At 42.0% G+C, this 21,041-nt stretch overlaps 1 protein-coding gene across 2 annotated transcripts in view; it reads right to left on the bottom strand.

Moving 5' to 3' along the window:
* The window catches only part of wasf2 (WASP family member 2), a 75,069-nt gene that overhangs the window by 32,714 nt on the left and 21,314 nt on the right, over positions 1 to 21,041 (bottom strand). The window contains exons 2-3 of one of the 2 annotated variants that reach the window (XM_073028331.1): positions 17,127 to 17,272; positions 12,177 to 12,342 (exon numbers count right to left, since the gene is read on the bottom strand). In XM_073028331.1, the coding sequence (XP_072884432.1) occupies positions 12,177 to 12,309 (133 nt within the window). In that variant the 5' untranslated portion in view covers positions 12,310 to 12,342; positions 17,127 to 17,272. The remainder of the gene's footprint in view (positions 1 to 12,176; positions 12,343 to 17,126; positions 17,273 to 21,041) is intronic. The other variant, XM_073028330.1, reaches the window with a different exon arrangement.

Here is a 21,041-nt window from a genome sequence, read left to right as displayed (position 1 = left end):
AGAAAAAATTGTTTCCAGCAACAATATTTCAGATTCAAGTTTATTTGGCATGCGTACATCTTTACACATAGTGAAAGACACTAACAACCAACACACCTAGGGACTTGGCTGGGGGCAGACAGCAAGTGTCGTCACATATTTCAGCACTAAACTAGCATGCCCACAATGCTCACTCAGAACAACACAGACAGGATGCAAAAACAAAGCAGACAATAGGATTATGTCTGATCCACATCTCAATACCATATCTAAGGAACAATTTTCATCACAGGCAGGTATAGCACAACATTTTACCATACTGGTGACCCGGGTTCAATTCCTGCCACTATCTGTAAGGAGTTTGTACGTTCTCCCCATGAAGGTGACCAGGCATATAGACGAGGGCAGTGCAGTAGATGTGATCTACGTGGATTTTAGTAAGGCATTTGAGACAAGGTTCCACACAGTAGGCTTATTCAGAAAGTCAGAAGACATGGGATCCCGGGATGTTTGGCCAGGTGGATTCAGAATTGGCTTGCCTGCAGAAAGCAGAGTGTTGTGGTGGAGGGAGTACATTCGGATTGGAGGATTGTGACTAGTGGTGTCCTACAAGGATCGGTTCTGGGACCCCTACTTTTCTTGATTTTTATTAACGACCTGCATGTGGGGGTAGAGGGGTGGGTTGGCAAGTTTGCAGACGACACAAAGGTTGGTGGTATTGTGGATAGTGTGGAGGATTGTCTAAGATTGCAGAGGGATATTGATAGGATGCAGAAGTGGGCAGATGGAGTTCAACCCAGAGAAGTGTGAGGGGTACACTTTGGAAGGACAAACTCCAAGACAGAGTACAAAGTAAATGGCAGGATACTTGGTAGTATGGAGCAGAGGGATCTGGGGGTACATGTCCACAGATCCCTGAAAGTTGCTCCACAGGTAGATAGGGTAGTTAAGAAAGCTTATGGGGTGTTAGCTTTCATAAGTCGAGGGATAGAGTTTAAGAGACGCGATGTAATGATGCAGCTCTATAAAACTCTAGCTAGGCCACAATTGGAGTACTGTGTCCAGTTCTGGTCGCCTCACTATAGGAAGGATGTGGAAGCATTGGAAAGGGTACAGAGGAGATTTATCAGGATGCTGCCTAGTTTAGAGAGTATGCATTATGATCAGAGATTAAGGGAGCCAGGGCTTTACTCTTTGGAGAGGAGGAGGATGAGAGGAGACATGATAGAGGTATACAAGATATTAAGAGGAATAGATGGAGTGGACAGCCAATGCCTCTTCCCCAGGGCACCACTGCTCAATACAAGAGGACATGGCTTTAAGGTAAGGGGAGGGAAGTTCAAGGAGGATATTAGAGGAAGGTTTTTCACTCAGAGAGTGATTGGTGCATGGAATGCACTGCCTGAGTCTATGATGGAGGCAGATACACTAGTGAAATTTATGAGACTACTAGACAGGTATGTGGAGGAATTTAAGGTGAGGGGATATATGGGAGGCAGGGTTTAAGGGTCGGCACAACATTGTGGGCCAAAGGCCCTGTACTGTGCTGTACTATTCTATGTTCTATTAGGTGAGGATTAAATAGGGGGATTACTGGGCAGTACAGATCGAAGGGCCTGAAGAAACTATTCTGCACTGCATCTCAATATATAAATAAATAGCCCCCCTCACCATTGAGAGGCTGTGCCATTTGATGGCAGCGTAGGAGCCAAGTATCTATTTTTTTATTTTATGTTGTGTGTTTACAATGTGTATTATAGTTAGCTAGTCACATGGGTAGAGTAATGTAAAACTGAAGAGAGTTTAGTTACTTATTCATGTTGTCTTTAGTTTTTCAGTCTAGAGTCAGTTAGAGTTACAAATTGTCAGAAATTATATCTTTTGTTGACCACTTAGTTTTGCTCAACTTCGCTTAATTACATTTAATGTTGATAATTTTAGTTTCATTAGTTTTATTGCTTCTAGATTGCTTGTCCTGCTAGTTGTTTGATAAAGGATCAAATATATTTCTTTGACTTTGAACATTATTATTATTGGATTGGATCAGAGGGTGCATCATACAGGATAACTCCCTGTACTTGGTCTCTAACAGCAGTGTCAGCTCTTCCAGTAGCCACTACATTGTCAACAAAAGAGAATCATGTTATACCAAATGAACATCAATATTTGGACGTGTCAGCAAAGTTAAAAGCAACATTGATGAGCCAGGAGTGGCTTTTGGCAACGAACAACCTTTCGTTGATTCATGTTGTGCGTTTGGTGTGGAACATAGTTTGGATGTCACCGATGACCGTATGCTGTACAGTGTGGTGTCTAAGAGTTTGCCACTCGGTTCTGTTAAAATGCTCAAATATTTAGATTGCCAACATTTGTTTGGTCTGGGTCGCACACTTGGAAAACAATACAAGTCAAGCCTAAGTTAGAGACTTTGAAGTTGGGACTAAAATAAAAATTAAACTAACTGAGGAAGCTTTAATGAGTAGAATTGTAAGTACTCGAAAGGAACATGACACCATTGTGACAAAGAGTGAAGATTTAATACCATTAATTATAAGATTTATGCAAGCAAAAACAAAATGGCTCGCAAGTGCAGTCTCATTCTAAAGATTTAAAAAATCTTTGTGAAGCTGTTGCTAAGCAACATAACGTCTTGTCTTTAATTCATCTCTCAGAACAAGGTAAGCAAACAGAAAGCTTTGCAAATATTGAGGCTGTTATGAATACAGTCACAGCAGAGGCTGAACAATGAGTGAAACAAACATGCAATGTTGAAGGTCATTTTGCTGAAATAAGTGAAAATATTTATCAAATTCCAGGGCATGCTTTGACTACGTACAAAGCTGATGATTTACAGGATGATGTACACTCAGACGACAGTGCGTCTAATGTGTGAGAAGTTCTATTGCTAGCAGAGGGTCCCATGTCTCTGATATCTCCCCAGCACACAACAAACATTGCAGGATAAACATGCATTGGAAGAACAAGCAGAGCATTTACAAAGAAATGTGGAGCAGCTCAAGTTGCAGGAAGAAATCGCAGCCAAGATGGCCAAAGTAAAATCAAAAGCACAAAGCTTCAGGAGCTGTGGGTACTAAAGGTGCCCCAGCAGGACAGTTCTATGGTGTGAGTTCCTATCTTGACATGGCACGAGAAAACCCAACATACTCGATGTCAACATGGATACTTGTTCAAATGTCTATGAGCCTCGAGGTAGAACCACAAGGGCTGGTTCAGTGTGTTCTCTCTCAGCCTGCACCAAGGAGGTACTCTGAACCCAAGTCATATCCACCAGCACATGGTGCTTCTGGGGACATTAATTTACAGTGTGGTAACACTTGTGTTTCAGATGATAGAAGTCTAATTAGTGCACTGGAGGCCATAAAGGCGCAAAAGAAAATAGAAATTTTAGTCGTGCGATAGTAACGCTTAAAAGAGAGATTCAAATCTTCGATGGCGACCTATTGCAATATCATACACTTATGAGGACTTTCAAGAATAGCGTTGAAGACAAGACTATGGAGACCGCCTCTATTTCTTCAAACAGCTCACTAGAGGTCGCCCTAAGGAGCTTGTCAAAAATTGCCAGCAAGCCAACCCAGTGTAAAGATATCTGAAGGCCAAAGCTTTGGTAATGAACAGAAAATTGCATCAGTCTACATGCAAAAGACTTTCTCGGCAGACTATTAAATCTGAAGATGAGAGGGCTCTTCAAGACTACAGGGTGTTCCTGAGGGGCTGTTGTAATGCAATGGAAGATGTTCGGTATATACGAGAGCTGGACTATATTGATTGCTGTAAAGAAGTTGCCTTATATGCTTAGGGATAAATGGAGATATACTGCCTTTGAGCTAGCTGATAATCATCAAAAAACAAGTGAAGATTTCTACACACCCAATGTATGGAAATATGAGATACTACATCACCTGCAGAAAGCAAAGGTATGAGTAAAACTAAGTCACAAATTCGTTCCAAGGCTAAAGTGACCTGCTGAAGGTGTATAAAGATGAGCGGCATTGATCGTGTGGATAGCCAGAGGCTTTTTTCCTCAGGGCTGAAATGGCTAACACAAGGGGGCATAGTTTTAAAGTGCTTGGAAACAGATACAGGCGAGGGGAGAATGGCAGGGGCAAACTTTTCACACCGTGAATGATGGCTGCATGGAGTGCACTGCCAACGACGGTGGTAGAGGCAGATAAAATAGGGTCTTTTAAGAGCTTAGAAAAAAAAATCAAGGGCTACACAGTAGGGTCATTCTAGGCAGTTTCTAGAGTAGGTTACATGGTCAGCACAACGCTGTGGGCTGAAGGGCCTGTAATGTGCTGTAGATTCCTATGTTCTATGTAAACAGCTTTGCTACTACTGTGAAAAATAAAGCTAAAACTGAGCCCAGATCTAACGAAAGGGAAATGGTCTCGTCAGTCAAAAGGGTTTGTCCTGTGCGGGTGAACATACATTGGATTCATGCTCTCAGCTGGAGAAAAAGGTTGATAATGAGAAGATTGCCTTCCTAAAAGAAAATGGTTGGGGGTCTGCTTTTGTTGTTTATGTACATCAGCAAGGATTCCAGGAAGCATCTTTCATGCAAGGTATGTAGTGGCAAGCATCCCAGCATGCTTCATATTCACTCTGATGAAAAAGGTGTCGATTCAAAACAAGCTGTGAAAGAATCAAACACAGCAGCAAGGTATCTAATGGCCTTTCAGGGGCGGGCAATCATGCTTGTAAACTTCCTATAATTCTAGTTCAGGTGAGTAACAAGACAGTGGTTACTTATGCTTTCCTAGATCAAGGGAGTACAGCAGTGTTCTACACAGTGAGTCTCATGAACAAGCTCAACCCGACATTAAAAAAAAGAACGCACATCACCTTATGCACCATGGGTCAAAAGAAGGTTTGAGCAGCTACGTTGTTTCAAGATTCAAAGTGGCTGGCTTAGATAGTGAAAGCTATTGTGAAATACCCAACATCTATATATGGGAAAATATAAAGGGATTATTCCTCGTCAGAAGGACCTGCAGGTCCGGTCTCACCTGAAGCATATTCATTTGGCACAAATAAGCTACTGATAGGGACACATGTACCCAAGGCATTAGAGCCGTTGCAAGTGATTCGTAGTGTTACTGTTGGACTCTATGCAATCAGAACAATGTGGAGTTGGGACTGTTAATGGACCATTCAAAGGAGACCATGGTGATGGAGGAGACTATGCTTAGTCAGAGCTGACAGTTAACAGGATTTCAGTTTTAAACTTGGATGAGCTTTGACAGCAGCAATTCAAGACAGATTCCCCTGAATGCAGTCAGCAGGAACAACCTGGTTTGTTAAGAGAAGATCACAAGTTCATGGGATTGGAAGCAAGTTCTGCAAAGCTGGTGATGGTCACTACCAAATTATTTCACTTCCGAGAAAGGAAGGATGGATGCTAACATGCTTATTAACAGGAAGATTCCTGAGCAGCCTGCTCTGAATCCAAGGAAGGTTCAAGAAGGATGTGTCACTTCACGCTGACTATACAACTTTCATGAAGGATGTCATCTCCAAAGGTTACGTGAGAGATTGCCAGCAGAGGATCTGGAATGCAGTGACGGGAAAGTGTGATATTTCAAATCACAGTGTTTTATCACCCCAGAAAAGGGAAACTTCCGTGTTTGACTGTGGAGTGACTTCTCAGGGGCCAGATCTTACTATTTCATAAAAGAACCAGTGGTGACTATGGCGGATATTGAATCAATGTTTCATCAGGTTAAGGTAGACCTACTCAGGTTTCTTTGGTGGCCTGATGATGACCGCAGCCAAGATGTGGTGGACTTTAAAATGGTGATATAGTTCTGTGGATCAACTTCATCAGCGAGTTGCACCAATTTCGCTTTTAGGAAATGCACAGAAGACAAAGAACCATTCAGTCGCGAGATGATCGGTAAGATTTTGCATTGCTTCCATGTTGATGACTGGTGTCAGTGTCCTCTGAGGAAGAAGTGTGACATGTTCACAGGCGCACAGTGCTTTAATCTTGAGAGAATCTAGAGGAGCTTCAGTGAAGTCAAGTTTCCATTCCTAGTATGGAGCTCACTGCTGCTATGACAGCTAGCTGTATGGACACGTAGTGGAAGAAAGAGTTGCACATGCAGCTTCAGGGCTCAAGTTTTTACTATCTGTGCTGAAATATCAAGAATGAAATTTCCAGGTTACAAATTTTTGTCGCTAACAGAGTTTCAGAAATTCATACGGTCTCACAGATATTTCAATGAAGGTATGTGAATACTTCAAGCAACCTAGCAGATGTGGCCGCTGGTTGAAGGTGAAGATTTTTCTGAAGAAAAAGACTTGGGTGTCAGGACCTCAGTATCTTTTTCAGCCTGAAAGCGAAAGGCCTGTGAATCCTGATTATTCTGAAGAACTTCTGCTAGATGATGCATAAGTCAAGGAGATTGCTACAATAAGTGTCATGCAGATTGAAGAGGAGTTAGGGGCACAGCAACACATAATCCTTTACTTCTTGTCTTGGATACCATATAACCATATAACAATCACAGCACGGAAACAGGCCATCTCGGCCCTCCTAGTCCATGCCGAACTCTTAATCTCACCTAGTCCCACCTACCCGCACTCAGCCCATAACCCTCCACTCCTTTCCTGTCCATATACCTATCCAATTTTACCTTAAATGACACAACTGAACTGGCCTCTACTACTTCTACAGGAAGCTCATTCCACACAGCTATCACTCTCTGAGTAAAGAAATACCCCCTTGTGTTTCCCTTAAACTTTTGCCCCCTAACTCTCAAATCATGTCCTCTCGTTTGAATCTCCCCTACTCTCAATGGAAACAGCCTATTCACGTCAACTCTATCTATCCCTCTCAAAATTTTAAATACCTCGATCAAATCCCCCCTCAACCTTCTACGCTCCAATGAATAGAGACCTAACTTGTTCAACCTTTCTCTGTAACTTAAGTGCTGAAACCCAGGTAACATCCTAGTAAATCGTCTCTGCACTCTCTCTAATTTATTGATAACTTTCCTATAATTCGGTGACCAGAACTGTACACAATATTCCAAATTTGGCCTTACCAATGCCTTGTACAATTTTAACATCACATCCCAACTTCTGTACTCAATGCTCTGATTTATAAAGGCCAGTGTTCCAAAAGCCTTCTTCACCACCCTATCTACATGAGACTCCACCTTCAGGGAACTATGCACTGTTATTCCTAGATCTCTCTGTTCCACTGCATTCCTCAATGCCCTACCATTTACCCTGTATGTTCTATTTGGATTATTCCTGCCAAAATGTAGAACCTCACACTTCTCAGCATTAAACTCCATCTGCCAACGTTCAGCCCATTCTTCTAACCGGCATAAATCTCCCTGCAAGCTTTGAAAACCCACCTCATTATCCACAACACCTCCTACCTTAGTATCATCGGCATACTTACTAATCCAATTTACCACCCCATCATCCAGATCATTTATGTATATTACAAACAACGTTGGGCCCAAAACAGATCCCTGAGGCACTCCGCTAGTCACCGGCCTCCATCCCGATAAACAATTATCCACCACTACTCTCTGGCATCTCCCATCTAGCCACTGTTGAATCCATTTTATTACTCCAGCATTAATACCTAACGACTGAACCTTCTTAACTAACCTTCCATGTGGAACTTTGTCAAAGGCCTTGCTGAAGTCCATATAGACTACATCCACTGCCTTACCCTCGTCAACATTCCTCGTAACTTCTTCAAAAAATTCAATAAGGTTTGTCGAACATGACCTTCCACGCACAAATCCATGCTGGCTACTCCTAATCAGATCCTGTCTATCCAGATAATTATAAATACTATCTCTAAGAATACTTTCCATTAATTTACCCACCACTGATGTCAAACTGACAGGTCTATAATTGCCAGGCTTACTTCTAGAACCCTTTTTAAACAATGGAACCACATGAGCAATACGCCAATCCTCCAGCACAATCCCCTTTTCTAATGACATCTGAAAGATCTCTGTCAGAGCTCCTGCTATCTCTACACAAACTTCCCTCAAGGTCCTGGGGAATATCCGGTCAGGACCCGGAGATTTATCCACTTTTAAATCTCTTAAAAGCGCCAGTACTTCCACCTCTTTAATTGTCATAGGTTCCATAACTTCCTTACTTGTTTCCCACACCTTACACAATTCAATATCCTTCTTCTTAGTGAACACCGAAGAGAAGAAATCGTTCAAAATCCCTCCCATCTCCCTCGGCTCCACACATAGCTGACCACCCTGATTCTCTAAGGGACCAATTTTATCCCTCACTATCCTCTTGCTTTTAATATAACTGTAGAAACCTTTTGGATTTACTTCCACCTTATTTGCCAAACCAAACTCGTATCTTCTTTTAGCTTTTCTAATCTCTTTCTTAAGATTCCTTTTACATTCTTCATATTCCTCAAGCAATTCCTTTACTCCATGCTGCCTATATCTATTGTAGACATCCCTCTTTTTCCGAACCAAGTTTCTAATATCCCTTGAAAACCATGGCGCTTTCAAACCTTTAACCTTTCCTTTCAACCTAACAGGAACATAAAGATTCTGTACCCTCATAATTTTACCCTTAAATGACCTCCATTTCTCTATTACATCCTTCCCATAAAACAACTTGACCCAATCCATTCTCTCTAAATCCCTTCGCATCTCCTCAAAGTTAGCCTTTCTCCAATCAAAAATCTCAACTCTAGGTCCAGTCCTGTCCTTCTCCATAATTATATTGAAGCTAAAGCTATTGTGATCACTGGACCCGAAGTGCTCCCCGACACATACATCTGTCAGCTGACCTATCGCATTCCCTAACAGGAGATCCAACACTGCCCCATCTCTAGTCGGTACTTCTATGTATTGTTGCAAAAAACTATCCTGCACACATCTCACAAACTCTAAACCATCCAGCCCTTTTACAGAATGAGCTTCCCAATCTATGTGTGGAAAATTAAAATCTCCCACAATCACCACCTTGTGTTTACTACAAATATCTGAGGAATACATTTGAGGAAGAGTGGCGTGGATTCATAGATTTAAGAACCTGCTCTTATTTCTTAATCAGAAGAGGAAGCAATTGAATATTGTTTACTTTCAGTATGACTTGGATGAAGAACAACAAGGGTATTCTTTGGGGAGAGAGAGATGAAGAAGGCCAAAGATCAGATTGGCTGAGATTGTCTCTCAGTGGAGGAGCTCAGAAATGCTGAATTAGAGATTGTAGTTTTTTTTATCAAAGGAAGATTTCAAGATGACTTATCAAGTTTGCAAAAGGGAGAAAGTGTATAAAGGAAGTCATTTTCAACTTTGTTCAGTACTTGCAAATGATGTCTTGAGGTTGGTGGAAAGCTTAGTAGAATGGCCATGCCTGAAGAGTCTAAATATCCTGTTATACTGGAGAAAGATCATCATCTCTCTGATCTCATTCTGAGGCACGTACATCAAGAAGTGGGACATGGTTGCCGTAACCACACGTTACCCAGGTTGCAACGAAAATATCGGATTCCCTGTGCTAGGACAGCTATAAGAATCCTATATAGGTGTGTTGCTTGTCGACAGTTACACTCAGTTCCAGGATGTCAACGCATAGTGGACCTACCTCTGAAGGGTCTCCCCAGATGAATTTCGGTTCACATGGGTGGGAGTGGATGACTTTGGAGCAGAGGGAGTACAGTGAAGAGGTATTGGGTATTACCTGTCTAGCTATACAAGCTGTTCATATTGAAGTGGCATTTTCTTTGGACACAGATTACTTTGTTAATGCACTTTGACACTTTACAGCAAGACGAGGACAGGTTTGTGAACTGTGCTCTGGTAATGAGACAAACTTTGTTGGAGTTGAGCGCAAGTTGAGAGAAGAATCATTCACAAATCAATGGCATAATTCTTCAGAAATTAAATGGATTTTTAATCCCCTGCCTGGCTCACACTATGGAGGTACATAGGAGAGATTGATCAGGTCCATAAGGAAGGTTCTCATCTCTATCATGAAAGTGCCGAATCTTGGTGAAGAGGATCTTCGCACAGTTCTTTGTGAAGTAGAGGCTATTATCAATGGTCATCTAATTACTAAAGAATCATCCGATCCCAATGATTTGGAAGCATTAACACCCAATTTTATCTGTTGCTTCTGAAGACCCCACCATCCTTATCCTCAAGGAAAGTTTCAAAATCAAACTTTCAAACTTGTTTTGGAAACGGTGGGTTGAGGAATTATTTACTCCAGCTAAAGGAATGTCAGAAACGGTCAAGCATTAAACACAATTTTCTTCCAGGAGATACTGTACTTATAGTTGATGACACAATGCCTCAAAGCTCATGGATCATGGGAAGAATCATTCAAATTTTTCCACACAGAAAAGGGTTTGTGTGACAGGTACACATCAAGACCAAGACCAGCTGTCTGGATTGGCCTATAACTAAGATCTGTCTTCTACAGGAGTCAGGTTTGAGGAGCTACAGCTCTAGAAGCTTCAAGCTTCTGTCTTGTCAGAGTAGTGGTAAAAATCACTCTGTACTGGGCTAAGTGCTGGTAACCTTTGGCCAAGATGAGTGTTGCATGACTCGTCTGGAAGCAGAAGAAAGAAGAGAGGACGTTCGTGTGAATGTTAAGATTTCATGTCTCCTGTTTTAGGTAGTATGTAGTTGTAACTATTATAGTACAATAATTAGGGGGGCTGGGATGTAGGAGCCAAGTACCTGCTTTTTTTAAATCAGCATTGAATTTCGTGTTGTGCGTTTATTATGGTAGTCATATGGCTGAGAGTATGGTAAAAGTGAAAAGTTTAATTATATTGATGCTTTGCCTTTAGTTTTTCAGTCTAGAGCGAGTTAGAGACTGCCAGGAATTATATCCTCTTTGTTGACGCTTAATTTCATTAGTTTTAGTTCCAGGCACCAGAGCGAATCGAGGCAATTGGACATTGATTTAGGCGAGGGGCCAGAGTGAAAAGGTCAGGGTGTCGGGGCTGTGAAGTGAGGAATGGGCCTGTTCGGCTCACCACTCTGCAACACTTACTCGTCTTTGCGCTGAACTATGGATTGCTGACTCTGTTTGTAGACTTCAGTTCAGAATGCTAGTTGTCTGTGGTAATAGTTTGCATGGTTTGCTTTTCTCCCCCTCTCTGCACAGTGGGTGCTCGACAGCTTGTTTTCAGATTCTTTTGGGTATTTTTGTTTTGTGGTTGCCTGCTAGGAGATGAATCTCAAGGTTGTATAACACATACATGCTTTGACAGTACTTTGAACATTAGTTTAGATTGATTGTTCTGACTTTGAATATTATTATTGGATTGAATCAGAAGGTGCATCATAAGGGATAATTCCCTGTGCTTGGTTCTAACAGTGATGCTCCTTTGTTCGAGTAGCTGCTACAGGTGGCGTCCATCATTAAGGAGATAGGGGCCTGAAGACCCACACTCAGCGATTCAAGAACAACTTCTTCCCCTCTGTCATCCATTTACTGAATGGTCCATAAACCCATTGGCACCACCTTGTTATACTTTTTGTTTTCATTATTCATTTCAGAATCAGAGTTGGGTTCAATGGAGAGGGTTCAAAGGAGGTTCATGAAAATGATTCCGGGATCAAAAGGTTTATCATGTAAGGAGCATTTGATGGCTCTGGGCCTGTATTCATTGGAATTCAGAAGACACAGGGTGAAATCTTATTGAAATCTATTGAATGCTGAAGACCTTGATGGAGTGGATGTGGAAAGGATGCTTCCTATGGTGGGGTAGTCTAAGATCAGAGCACACAGCCTCAGAGTAGAGTCCATTTAGAAAAGATGAGGAGGAATTTCTTTACCCAGAGATTGGAGATCCTGTGAAATTCACTGCCACATGTGGCTATGTGGCTACAGAGGTCAAGTCATTGTATATATTTAAGGCAAAGGTTGACAGATTCTTGATTGGTCAGGGCACGAAGGGATACGGGGAGAAGGCAGGAGACTGGGGCTGAGGGGGAAATGGATCAGCCATGATGAGATGGCAGAGCAGACTCAATGGGCCAAATGGCCTAATTCTGCTCCTACATCTCAGTCTTATTCATGCATTATTTCTACATTTGTGCATTATTTTGTAATACATCAAGTCCTGAGTAGCAACTTCTGCAGACTCCACCAGCAGGCAAAAACAAACTGCTTTCAAAATGCGAGAATTTGAAACAGACGTGACTTACTCAAGCTGCCAAGTTGCCTGATGACATTTGAAAGTGTGATGTTTGTTACACATTCCAGTTCACTCGAAACACTATTGGGCAAAGGCTGGCGGCACAAGTGTCTTGGTTCAATGTTCCTCGTCACTAAAGGCATGGTTGACGTTCAGGTGCTCGTCAAGATACAGATCTGGAAATGCAAATAATAATTTAATGTTAATAATAGTTTTTTAGGAGAGTACAATAATAGTATGACAACTTCAACCTTATTTTTTTTAAAACAGCAGAATCATTGGATGAAGTGTTATCAATCTGAAGCTGTTTCCTTCTGCACTGAAGCTGTTTCACCTTGAGTATGTCTAGGATTTTAATTTCTGATAACTGCATTTTTTAAAAATATAGAACATTGAAGGATACAGCACAGGAACTAGCCGTTTGGTCCGCTATGTTATGCCGAATCAGCTAAAAAGCAAATCAAAAGCACTCAAACACTAATCACCCCGACCTATACAATGTCCATATCCCTCCATCTTCCTTACAGCCATGTGCCTATCCAAACGTCTCTTAAAATCCTCTCATGTATTTGGCTCTACCGCCAACTCAGGCATCCACCACCGAGTAAAAAACTTACCCCTCACATACCCTTTGAGCTTCAATGCATGCCCTCTGGAATTTTTACTTTGGGAAACAGATACTCTGTGTCCACTCTATGCCTCTCACTATCTTGCAAACCTCCATCAGATCTGCCCTCAGCCTCCGACACTCCAGATTAAACAGCGCAAATTTATCCAGCCTATCACAGCACGTCTTCTACACCAGGCAGCATCATGGTAAACCTTTTAGGCACCTTCTCCAAAGCCTCAACATCCTTCCTATAGTGGGGCGACTAGAACTGTACACTATACTCCAGATGGGGCCTAACAGTAATTTTATAAAGTTGCAACACAACCTCCAGGTTGTTGAACTCAATGCTTTGACTGATAGAAACAAGCATTCCATAAGCCTTCTTAACCACCCTATCTATCTGTGTAGCCACTTTCAAGGAGCTAAGAACTTAGATCCCAAGATCCCTCTGCTCAGCAACACTGTTAAGGACCTCGCCCTGTACTGTCTCCCTGCATTTGCCCTACCAAGATGCAACACCTCACATTTATCTCAGTTAAACTCCATCTGCCAATTCTCAGCTCATATCTGCAATTTGGGAGAGTTTTCATCAATCTTTCTGCTAAAATAACTTATAAATCCAAAAATACTCCACCCTTACTCATTCTAAGTGCATCCCACAAAACAGCTGTTCTAGTAAAAACCAAATTTACATTATAAATTCCAGAAGTTATTTTCTTCTTTTGCAAGAAGCTGCCATTTTGCAATTGTGGCTTCAAATCACATGGAAACCAAAAGGAAAGAGAATGGTAGACCTGAAGTAGGAATGAAATGTTCTCAATTGGCCACAATTTTTTTTAAAAAAAATCATCAACTGAACCAATATTTATTTTTATTTATTTAGAACAGGCCCTTCTGGCCCAACGAGAGGCACCACCCAGTAACCCAGTACTCACGGGAAGGACAGTTAAACTTAGAAAATCGCACGTGCTCAGTGAACTCAAGGCTGTGAGGATCAGCAGCCGGTAGGAGCAGGGCTTCAGGCAGGGGTTTTCATCACCACTGGAAACACCATGGCCCCGCAAACCTGGGTCAGACCCAGTCCTTTCCCTCAGCCCCACAATCCATACCTGGCCCCTGGGGAGTTTTTGGCTTACGAGTAAAGGTGCTGGTACCATTTCTGCGGCGCGTGCACAATGGTGCCGTGACAGATACACAGGTCTCTCGCTCGTGGAGTTTTCTAGGTACAGAGACAGCCATGACACCTCCAGTGCTTTCTTCGCCAATCCATAGCGAGTGTTTGGAAGCGCAGGTGGAGTGAATGGGAATGAATGTTGAGAGGTTGAGGGGGGATTTGATCGAGGTATTTAAAATGTTGAGAGGGATAGATAGAGTTGACGTGAATAGGCTGTTTCCATTGAGAGTAGGGGAGATTCAAACGAGAGGACATGATTTGAGAGTTAGGGGGCAAAAGTTTAAGGGAAACACGAGGGGGTATTTCTTTACTCAGAGAGTGATAGCTGTGTGGAATGAGCTTCCTGTAGAAGTAGTAGAGGCCAGATCAGTTGTGTCATTTAAGGTAAAATTGGATAGGTATATGGATAGGAAAGGAGTGGAGGGTTATGGGCTGAGTGCGGGTAGGTGGGACTAGGTGAGATTAAGAGTTCGGCACGGACTAGGAGGGCCGGAATGGCCTGTTTCCGTGCTGTGATTGTTATATGGTTATATGGTTATATGGAATGGATCTCTCAGACACTGCCAAGCGCCAGCTCAGATTAGGAGCTAGGAACAAAAATATAGAGGATGACAGAATTGAACTCCCAACGTCCCGAGCTGTAACAGCAACTCGCTAACCGCTACACTACCTTGGCGCCCCCTAATAAAGTCAGTACTTTAGAAGCTATGGCTGTTCAGTCCATCTTCTTCTAAACAAGGGAATACCCATTTACGTTAAACTCGATACAGGCTTAACAAAAAAAAAACAACACAATGAAGATGACTTGCTCATGCCATTGTCTAATATTTACTACATCAGAATGAGGTACTGTTAAAATGAATTACCAGAATGCACCATAAGAAATCCAAATACTTCAAACAAGAATTTGGATACTGCAGGAGCCACACTGTTATATTCTACATCACATGACGACACAGAACACACCAATAAATCTCCATTCATACAAGATATGTACCTAATATGCTGACCTCTGTACCAAGTTGAATATTTTATTTCAAACGTTATTTAAGTTCTACAATATGTTGAGCCAGGGCTGTTTGATTGCTTACAGGCGCCAGGGTCCACACTCGACAGCGAGGAACAAGCAGAGGATTGATCGATTTGAGCGCTGGCTGAATTGGAAAGGTCGGGTTCAGGCTGAATTGAGGTAGCGGGTCCAGGGTCCAAGAGCACATCGCAGTGGCAGGGTGCAGGTCCGAGAGCGAAAAACAACCCAAAGTTTGGCCAATTTCAGCACCGTGCCAGATTGAAAAGGTCAGGGTGTCTGGTTCAGAACAGCGAGCTGAAGACTGGCCCACCCCTCTGTGAGGTTTACTCACTTTGTGATGAACAGAGCTTGTCCTGCAACTAATGGGCTCCTGGATCGGTTGCAGTAATAACTGACTCTGTGGCTGTGGACCCACTTTGTGAACTTCAGTTCTGAATGTTATTTGCTTACTTTTATTGTTTGCATGGTTTGATCTTTCCCCCTGCACACTGGGCATTTGATTTTTTTAAAATGAGTTCTATTGGGGTTTGTCTTGTGGCTGCCGGTAAGATGACCCTCACTGTATATAGTACATATACTTCGATGATAAAGGTACTTTGAACTTTTAAATCTGATACGTCCCATGAACCAAGGACATCATAAAGCATCAGGGACACTTAAAAGACTGAGTGAATAGCTGAATCTGGGGGAAAAAATAGTTTAATAATCTATACATGTAGGCATAACCGTAGAAACAAAGCCATGAAAAGGTCCTCACTCTAATGCTTGCCTTCTAAATAACTCAAATTACAGTAAAGCCGTTGGTATATAAATAGCTGAGGTTATACCCCAAATAATGAGGATGTCCAAACACATCAGCATTTACACAATTCCCACAGGAGGTATGTGTCAGGAAAATACTATTTCAAGATGATTATTCTTTAAAAAGATAGGAGTAAATTGAGAAAATTATATTTTTGACAAACAAATGACGGAAGAAATCTAACAATCAATGCACAAAGATCTGCTGGAACTTGTGGCTCAAGATGCAGCACAGAAAGAGTTAAACTGAGTACTGATGAGTTCACTGATGTAAGAGCTATTCTTGAAAATTTTATTTCTATATGGTGTACATAGACAATGGAAGTGTTCAGACCATTGACCCAGCACGTTTCAGCAAGATGTCTCACATACTTGTGCTCTGAAGCATTGGGTTAATAACGCCCAGATTGCCAACATCTTACTCAGTACAATGAATACAGATTTCCTATCGGAAGCACTGCAATCCTTCTTGCACTTCACTGTGGAAACAGCTGTGGCAAATTTGCAAAGACTGTCAAAATTTATCTGACACATCCACAGGTTGTATTCGCTCCAACGTGTACTGGCAACTATACACCAGCCCACTTCCTTATACAGTTATTGTATTATTCCCTATGCATGTGGCAACCTGACCCCGCCCCTCACCATCTTCACCCAAGTTTACTGTCTTAATTTTATCAATTAGAAATTACGGGGGAAATATATGCTAGATTTAAAACAACACTACAATATCAAAGTTAAGTAAATGATCAAAGTACATATGTCACCATATACAAGTTCATTTTCTTGCAGGCATTTACAGAAAAATTAAGAAATACATTAGAATGAAAAAAGTGGATTCTGGTTAATTAGGCCATCGGTTAATTGGAGCAGCGCTTATTTGGGACAACTCAAAGAACAAACACCAAAATCAGAAAAATAGTTTATTTGGGACACTATGCTGCTTAACTGGGGCAGGAGACTTGCTGAACAGTTTCTAACTAGAGTAAATCGAGTGCACTTGTGTAGCCATTAAACACTACACAGTGCTTAGAGCAGAGCGAATAGTTTTTAAATAGCATCAGTTGCATGTTTGTATTCAAAAAGCGGTGACTTTTGTCACAGATAGTTGGCAAAAAATAAGCAGCAAGACAATTCAGAACTGCTTTGCTCACCGTGGCTTCAAGCATTCAGAGATGCCACAAACAGCCAGGAGTGAAAATGAAACGATTTCACTACAAGAAGTTAAGAATTATGAAGTAATCCAAGTAGTCCCAATTAACCAGAATTCACTGTATAAATGAAGACTGACAAACAACCAATGTGCAAAAGACAAATTGTGCAAATTAAAATAAATATTACGAACATAAAGATTGTTCAAAACGAGTCCATAGGTTGTGGAACCAGTTCAGTGTTGAGGTGAGTGAAGCTATCCATGCTGGTTCATAAGCCTGATGGTTGAACTGTTCTTGAACCTGGTGGTGTGGGACCCAAGGCTCCTGTACCTCCTGCCTGATGATAATAGTAAGAAGAGACACCAACATATCAACTGTGGAACCAGAGGAGCTAACACACTTGATCACTGTTATACCACCATCAAGAACACTTACCGTGCCAATCTATGCCCACACTTTGGGAAGTCCAATCACCTGCCTGTACTTTTATTCCCAGTGTATAAACAGAGACTAAAGACAGCAGCACCAGTGGGGAGGACCGCCAAAGTATGGTCAAGGGAGTCAGTGGGGCGCTTACATGATTGCTCTGAATTGGTGGACAGGACAATATTCGGGGATTCATTTTTGAATCTGAATGAATGCGCCACAGTTTTACCGACCTCATCAAGACCTGTTTGAATAGGCATGTACCTTCAAGAACATACAAGGCATACCAAAAACGAAAGCCATGGATGAACCAGAAGATTTATAGCCTGCTGAGGCATTCAGAGCGGTGATCCAGAACTATACAAGAAGTCCAGGCATGATGTACAGAAGGTTATTTTAAGAGTGGACAACAAATACAACTGAAGATAGAGATGAAATTGGATGCACGTCAGCTCGGGCAGGGTTTGCAGGCCATTACCTCCTACAAAGCAAAACCTAACATCACGAATGGCTGTGATGCTTCACTCCTAGATGAGCTCAATGTTTTTTATGCATGACTTGAAAAGAGAAAATAAAACTGTAACTGTACGAATTCCTGCAGCATCTGGTGACCCTGTGATCTCTGTTTCAGAGGCTGACACTAGAACATCTTTCAAGATGTCAGGCTCAGATGATGCACCTGCCAGGGCTCTGAAAATGTGCCAACCAACTGGTGGGGGTGTTCAAGGACATTTTCAATCTCTCTGTGCTGCAGTTGGAAGTTCCCACCTGCTTCAAAAGGGTGACAATCATACCAGTGCCCAAGAAGAGCAGGGCGAGATGCCTCAATGACTATCACCAAGTTGTACTCATCTACTGTGATGAAGTGCTTTGACAGGTTGGTAATGCCGCAGCTCCTCCCAAAGCAGGGAACTGAACCTGCAGCAATTTACCGATTGCAAAAATTGGTCTACAGCTGATGCAATCTCACTGGCTCTCCACTCAGCCTTGGACAATAGTAAAACCTACATCAGGCTGTGATTGTTGATTACTGCTCAGTGTTCAACACAACTATACCCTCAGTTCCAAAACCTGGGCCTCTGTCCTTCCCTCTAAAACTGGATCCTTAACTTCCCAACCAGGAGACCATAGTCAGTGTAAATCAGAAGTAACTTCTACTCCTTGCTGACAATCAAAACTGGCATACCTCAAGGATGTGTGCTTAATCCACTGCTGCACTCTCTCTATACCCAGAGCGGTGTGGCAAGACACAGCTCAAACACCATCTATAAATCTGCTGACAACACAACTATTGCTGGCAGAATTTCAGATGACCAGGAGGTGTGTACAAGAGCAATCAGCTAGTTGAGTGTCATATCAGCAACCTTGCGCACATCAACAGTAAGACCGAGGAATTGACTGCGGACTTCAGAAAGGGGAAGTTGAGGGAACACAAACTGGTCCTCAGAGAGATCAGCAGTGGAAAGGTCAGCAATTTCAAGTTTCTGAATGTATGAGGACATATCTATCCTGGGCCCAAAATATCGATGCAGCGACAAAGGCGGCACAAGAGCGGCCTTATTTCATTAAGAGTTTGAGGAGATTTGGGATGTCACCAATGTCACTTGTAAATTTCTACAGGTGTACCATGGAGAGCATTCCAACTGGCTGCATCACCCTCTGGTACGGAGGGGCCACTGCACAGGATCATGAAAAAGCTGCAGAACATTGGAAACTGCCAGCTCCATCATGGGCACTAGCCTCCATAGCAGAGGACACATTCAAAAGGTGGTGCAGGACATGCCTCATTCTCATTGCTACCATCGGGGCAAGGTACAGGAGCTCGAAGACACACATCCAACTTTTCAGGAACAAATTCTTCCCCTCTGCCATCAGTTTTATGAATGGACAATGAACCCATGAACACTGCCTCACCATTTAGTTTTTTTAAAATTCTTTTTACACTAGTTTATATTTTATTACTTATTGTAATTTGTAGTTTCTATTAATATGCATTGCAATATATTGCTGCCGTAAAATAACAAATTTCATGACATGCCGGTGATATTAAACCTGATTCTGAACACGGCAAGGATAGTGGGGATCCTGAAGATGAATGCATTCTTCTGGCAAGCCTCCTTGTAAACGTGTGATCACTCTAAAATAACATTTCATGTTGCATATTGTTACAGAGCATTCATAAAGTCTGAAGGGTAAATAAAATAGGGTCAAATATTAATTTAGTGTGGTTACAGTGAAGATTTTTACCTCAAAATAAACCATGAAATTAATTCACAGAATGACAACAAACTAAATACTTCACTTTTGGTTCAGTAAATATTATATAATCCCTCCGGTATCACACGTTGCCTGGAATAAAGTCATGGAGCACCAAAGCTCAGAAGCAGGCCTTTTGACCCATCTCGTTCATGTTGTTTTTCCTCTCCGACAACCTTGCCGTTTCTTCAGCATTTGTCTGCTTTTCTGGCAAGGCCGAGTTGCTAGCTCGACATTCAACCCAACAAAGACAGAAAGCATGTAAGGAGCCGCCGGATCTGAACCCGGGACCACTCACCTCAAAGTCCCGTGCGGATGCCACTACACTCATCTAGTCCATGGCAAACTATTATACTACATAGTCTCATTGACCCACACCAAGATCATAGCCCTCCATACCCCTAAAACAAAGCCCAACCTTTTTTTTTTAATGCCATGGATCCTTACCATTAACAAAGGGGTCCGTGGACCCCAGCTTGGGAACCCCTGTCCTAAAATGTGATAGCACAAAGAATTAATAATCAAAACTTAGTTACATTTTGCAAAAATTGCTTGAAAATCAAAATAATAGTGCAGATGTCAGAAATTAAAATGCAAGACATACTCAAGGTCAGAGCGCATGAATGGAGAAAGAAACAGCTTCAGGTTGAAAACATCTCATCACACGTCAGCTCACTATGTTCATTCTTCAGATGTTTATTATTTGCTGCTCAGCACAGGTTGCTCATATCCACGTGCATCACTAAATCTACGTCATGATGTGCCATGTCGTATGACGTGGGCAATCATGGTCTTTCCACTGCTGCCTTCTGAGCAGTATCTTTACAATAGGGTATGATAATCAATACTCTTCAGAGACTGTCTGCTAGTATCAGTGGTTGCATAATCACGACTTGAGATATGCACCAGCCACTCATACGACAATCCACCCTGGCTTCACGTGACCCTGATCCGGTGGCTAAGCAAGTGCTACACTTTGCCCAAGAGTGACCTGCAGGCTAGTAGAAGGAAGAAGTGTCTTGACACCTCCTTTGGTAGAGATGTATCTCTACCCTACACCCAAACCTACATATTAAAGCTTAAAAAGCAAAAATAATTACAAACACGAGAAAGTCTGCAGTTGCTGGAAACAGATAGTTGACATTTCAGGCAAGACCCTTCCAGGTCAGCAGAAATGCCGTCTGTTTATTCTTTTCCATAGATGCTGCCTAACCTGCTGAGTTCCTCCGGTGTTTTGTGTGTGTTTATTAATTATCTTTAATTCATGCACTCTAAGGAATTCATTCTTTTCTCAACAACAGAACCCAGAAACGATGCAGCTACCAACCTGCTCTGGTTATAATCTTACTCAGATTTAATTGCACACAATTCCAACAAGTCACAGTTGTGTTTCCTCTCAGCAATGAGAGCAAGGCAACAAATCA

This window comes from Hemitrygon akajei, chromosome 24 (genome assembly GCF_048418815.1).
Source record: "Hemitrygon akajei chromosome 24, sHemAka1.3, whole genome shotgun sequence".
NCBI classification, from domain to species: Eukaryota; Metazoa; Chordata; class Chondrichthyes; order Myliobatiformes; family Dasyatidae; genus Hemitrygon; species Hemitrygon akajei.
The sequence above is the reverse complement of the archived record's forward strand: the minus strand, read 5'-3'. Positions and strand labels throughout refer to the sequence as shown.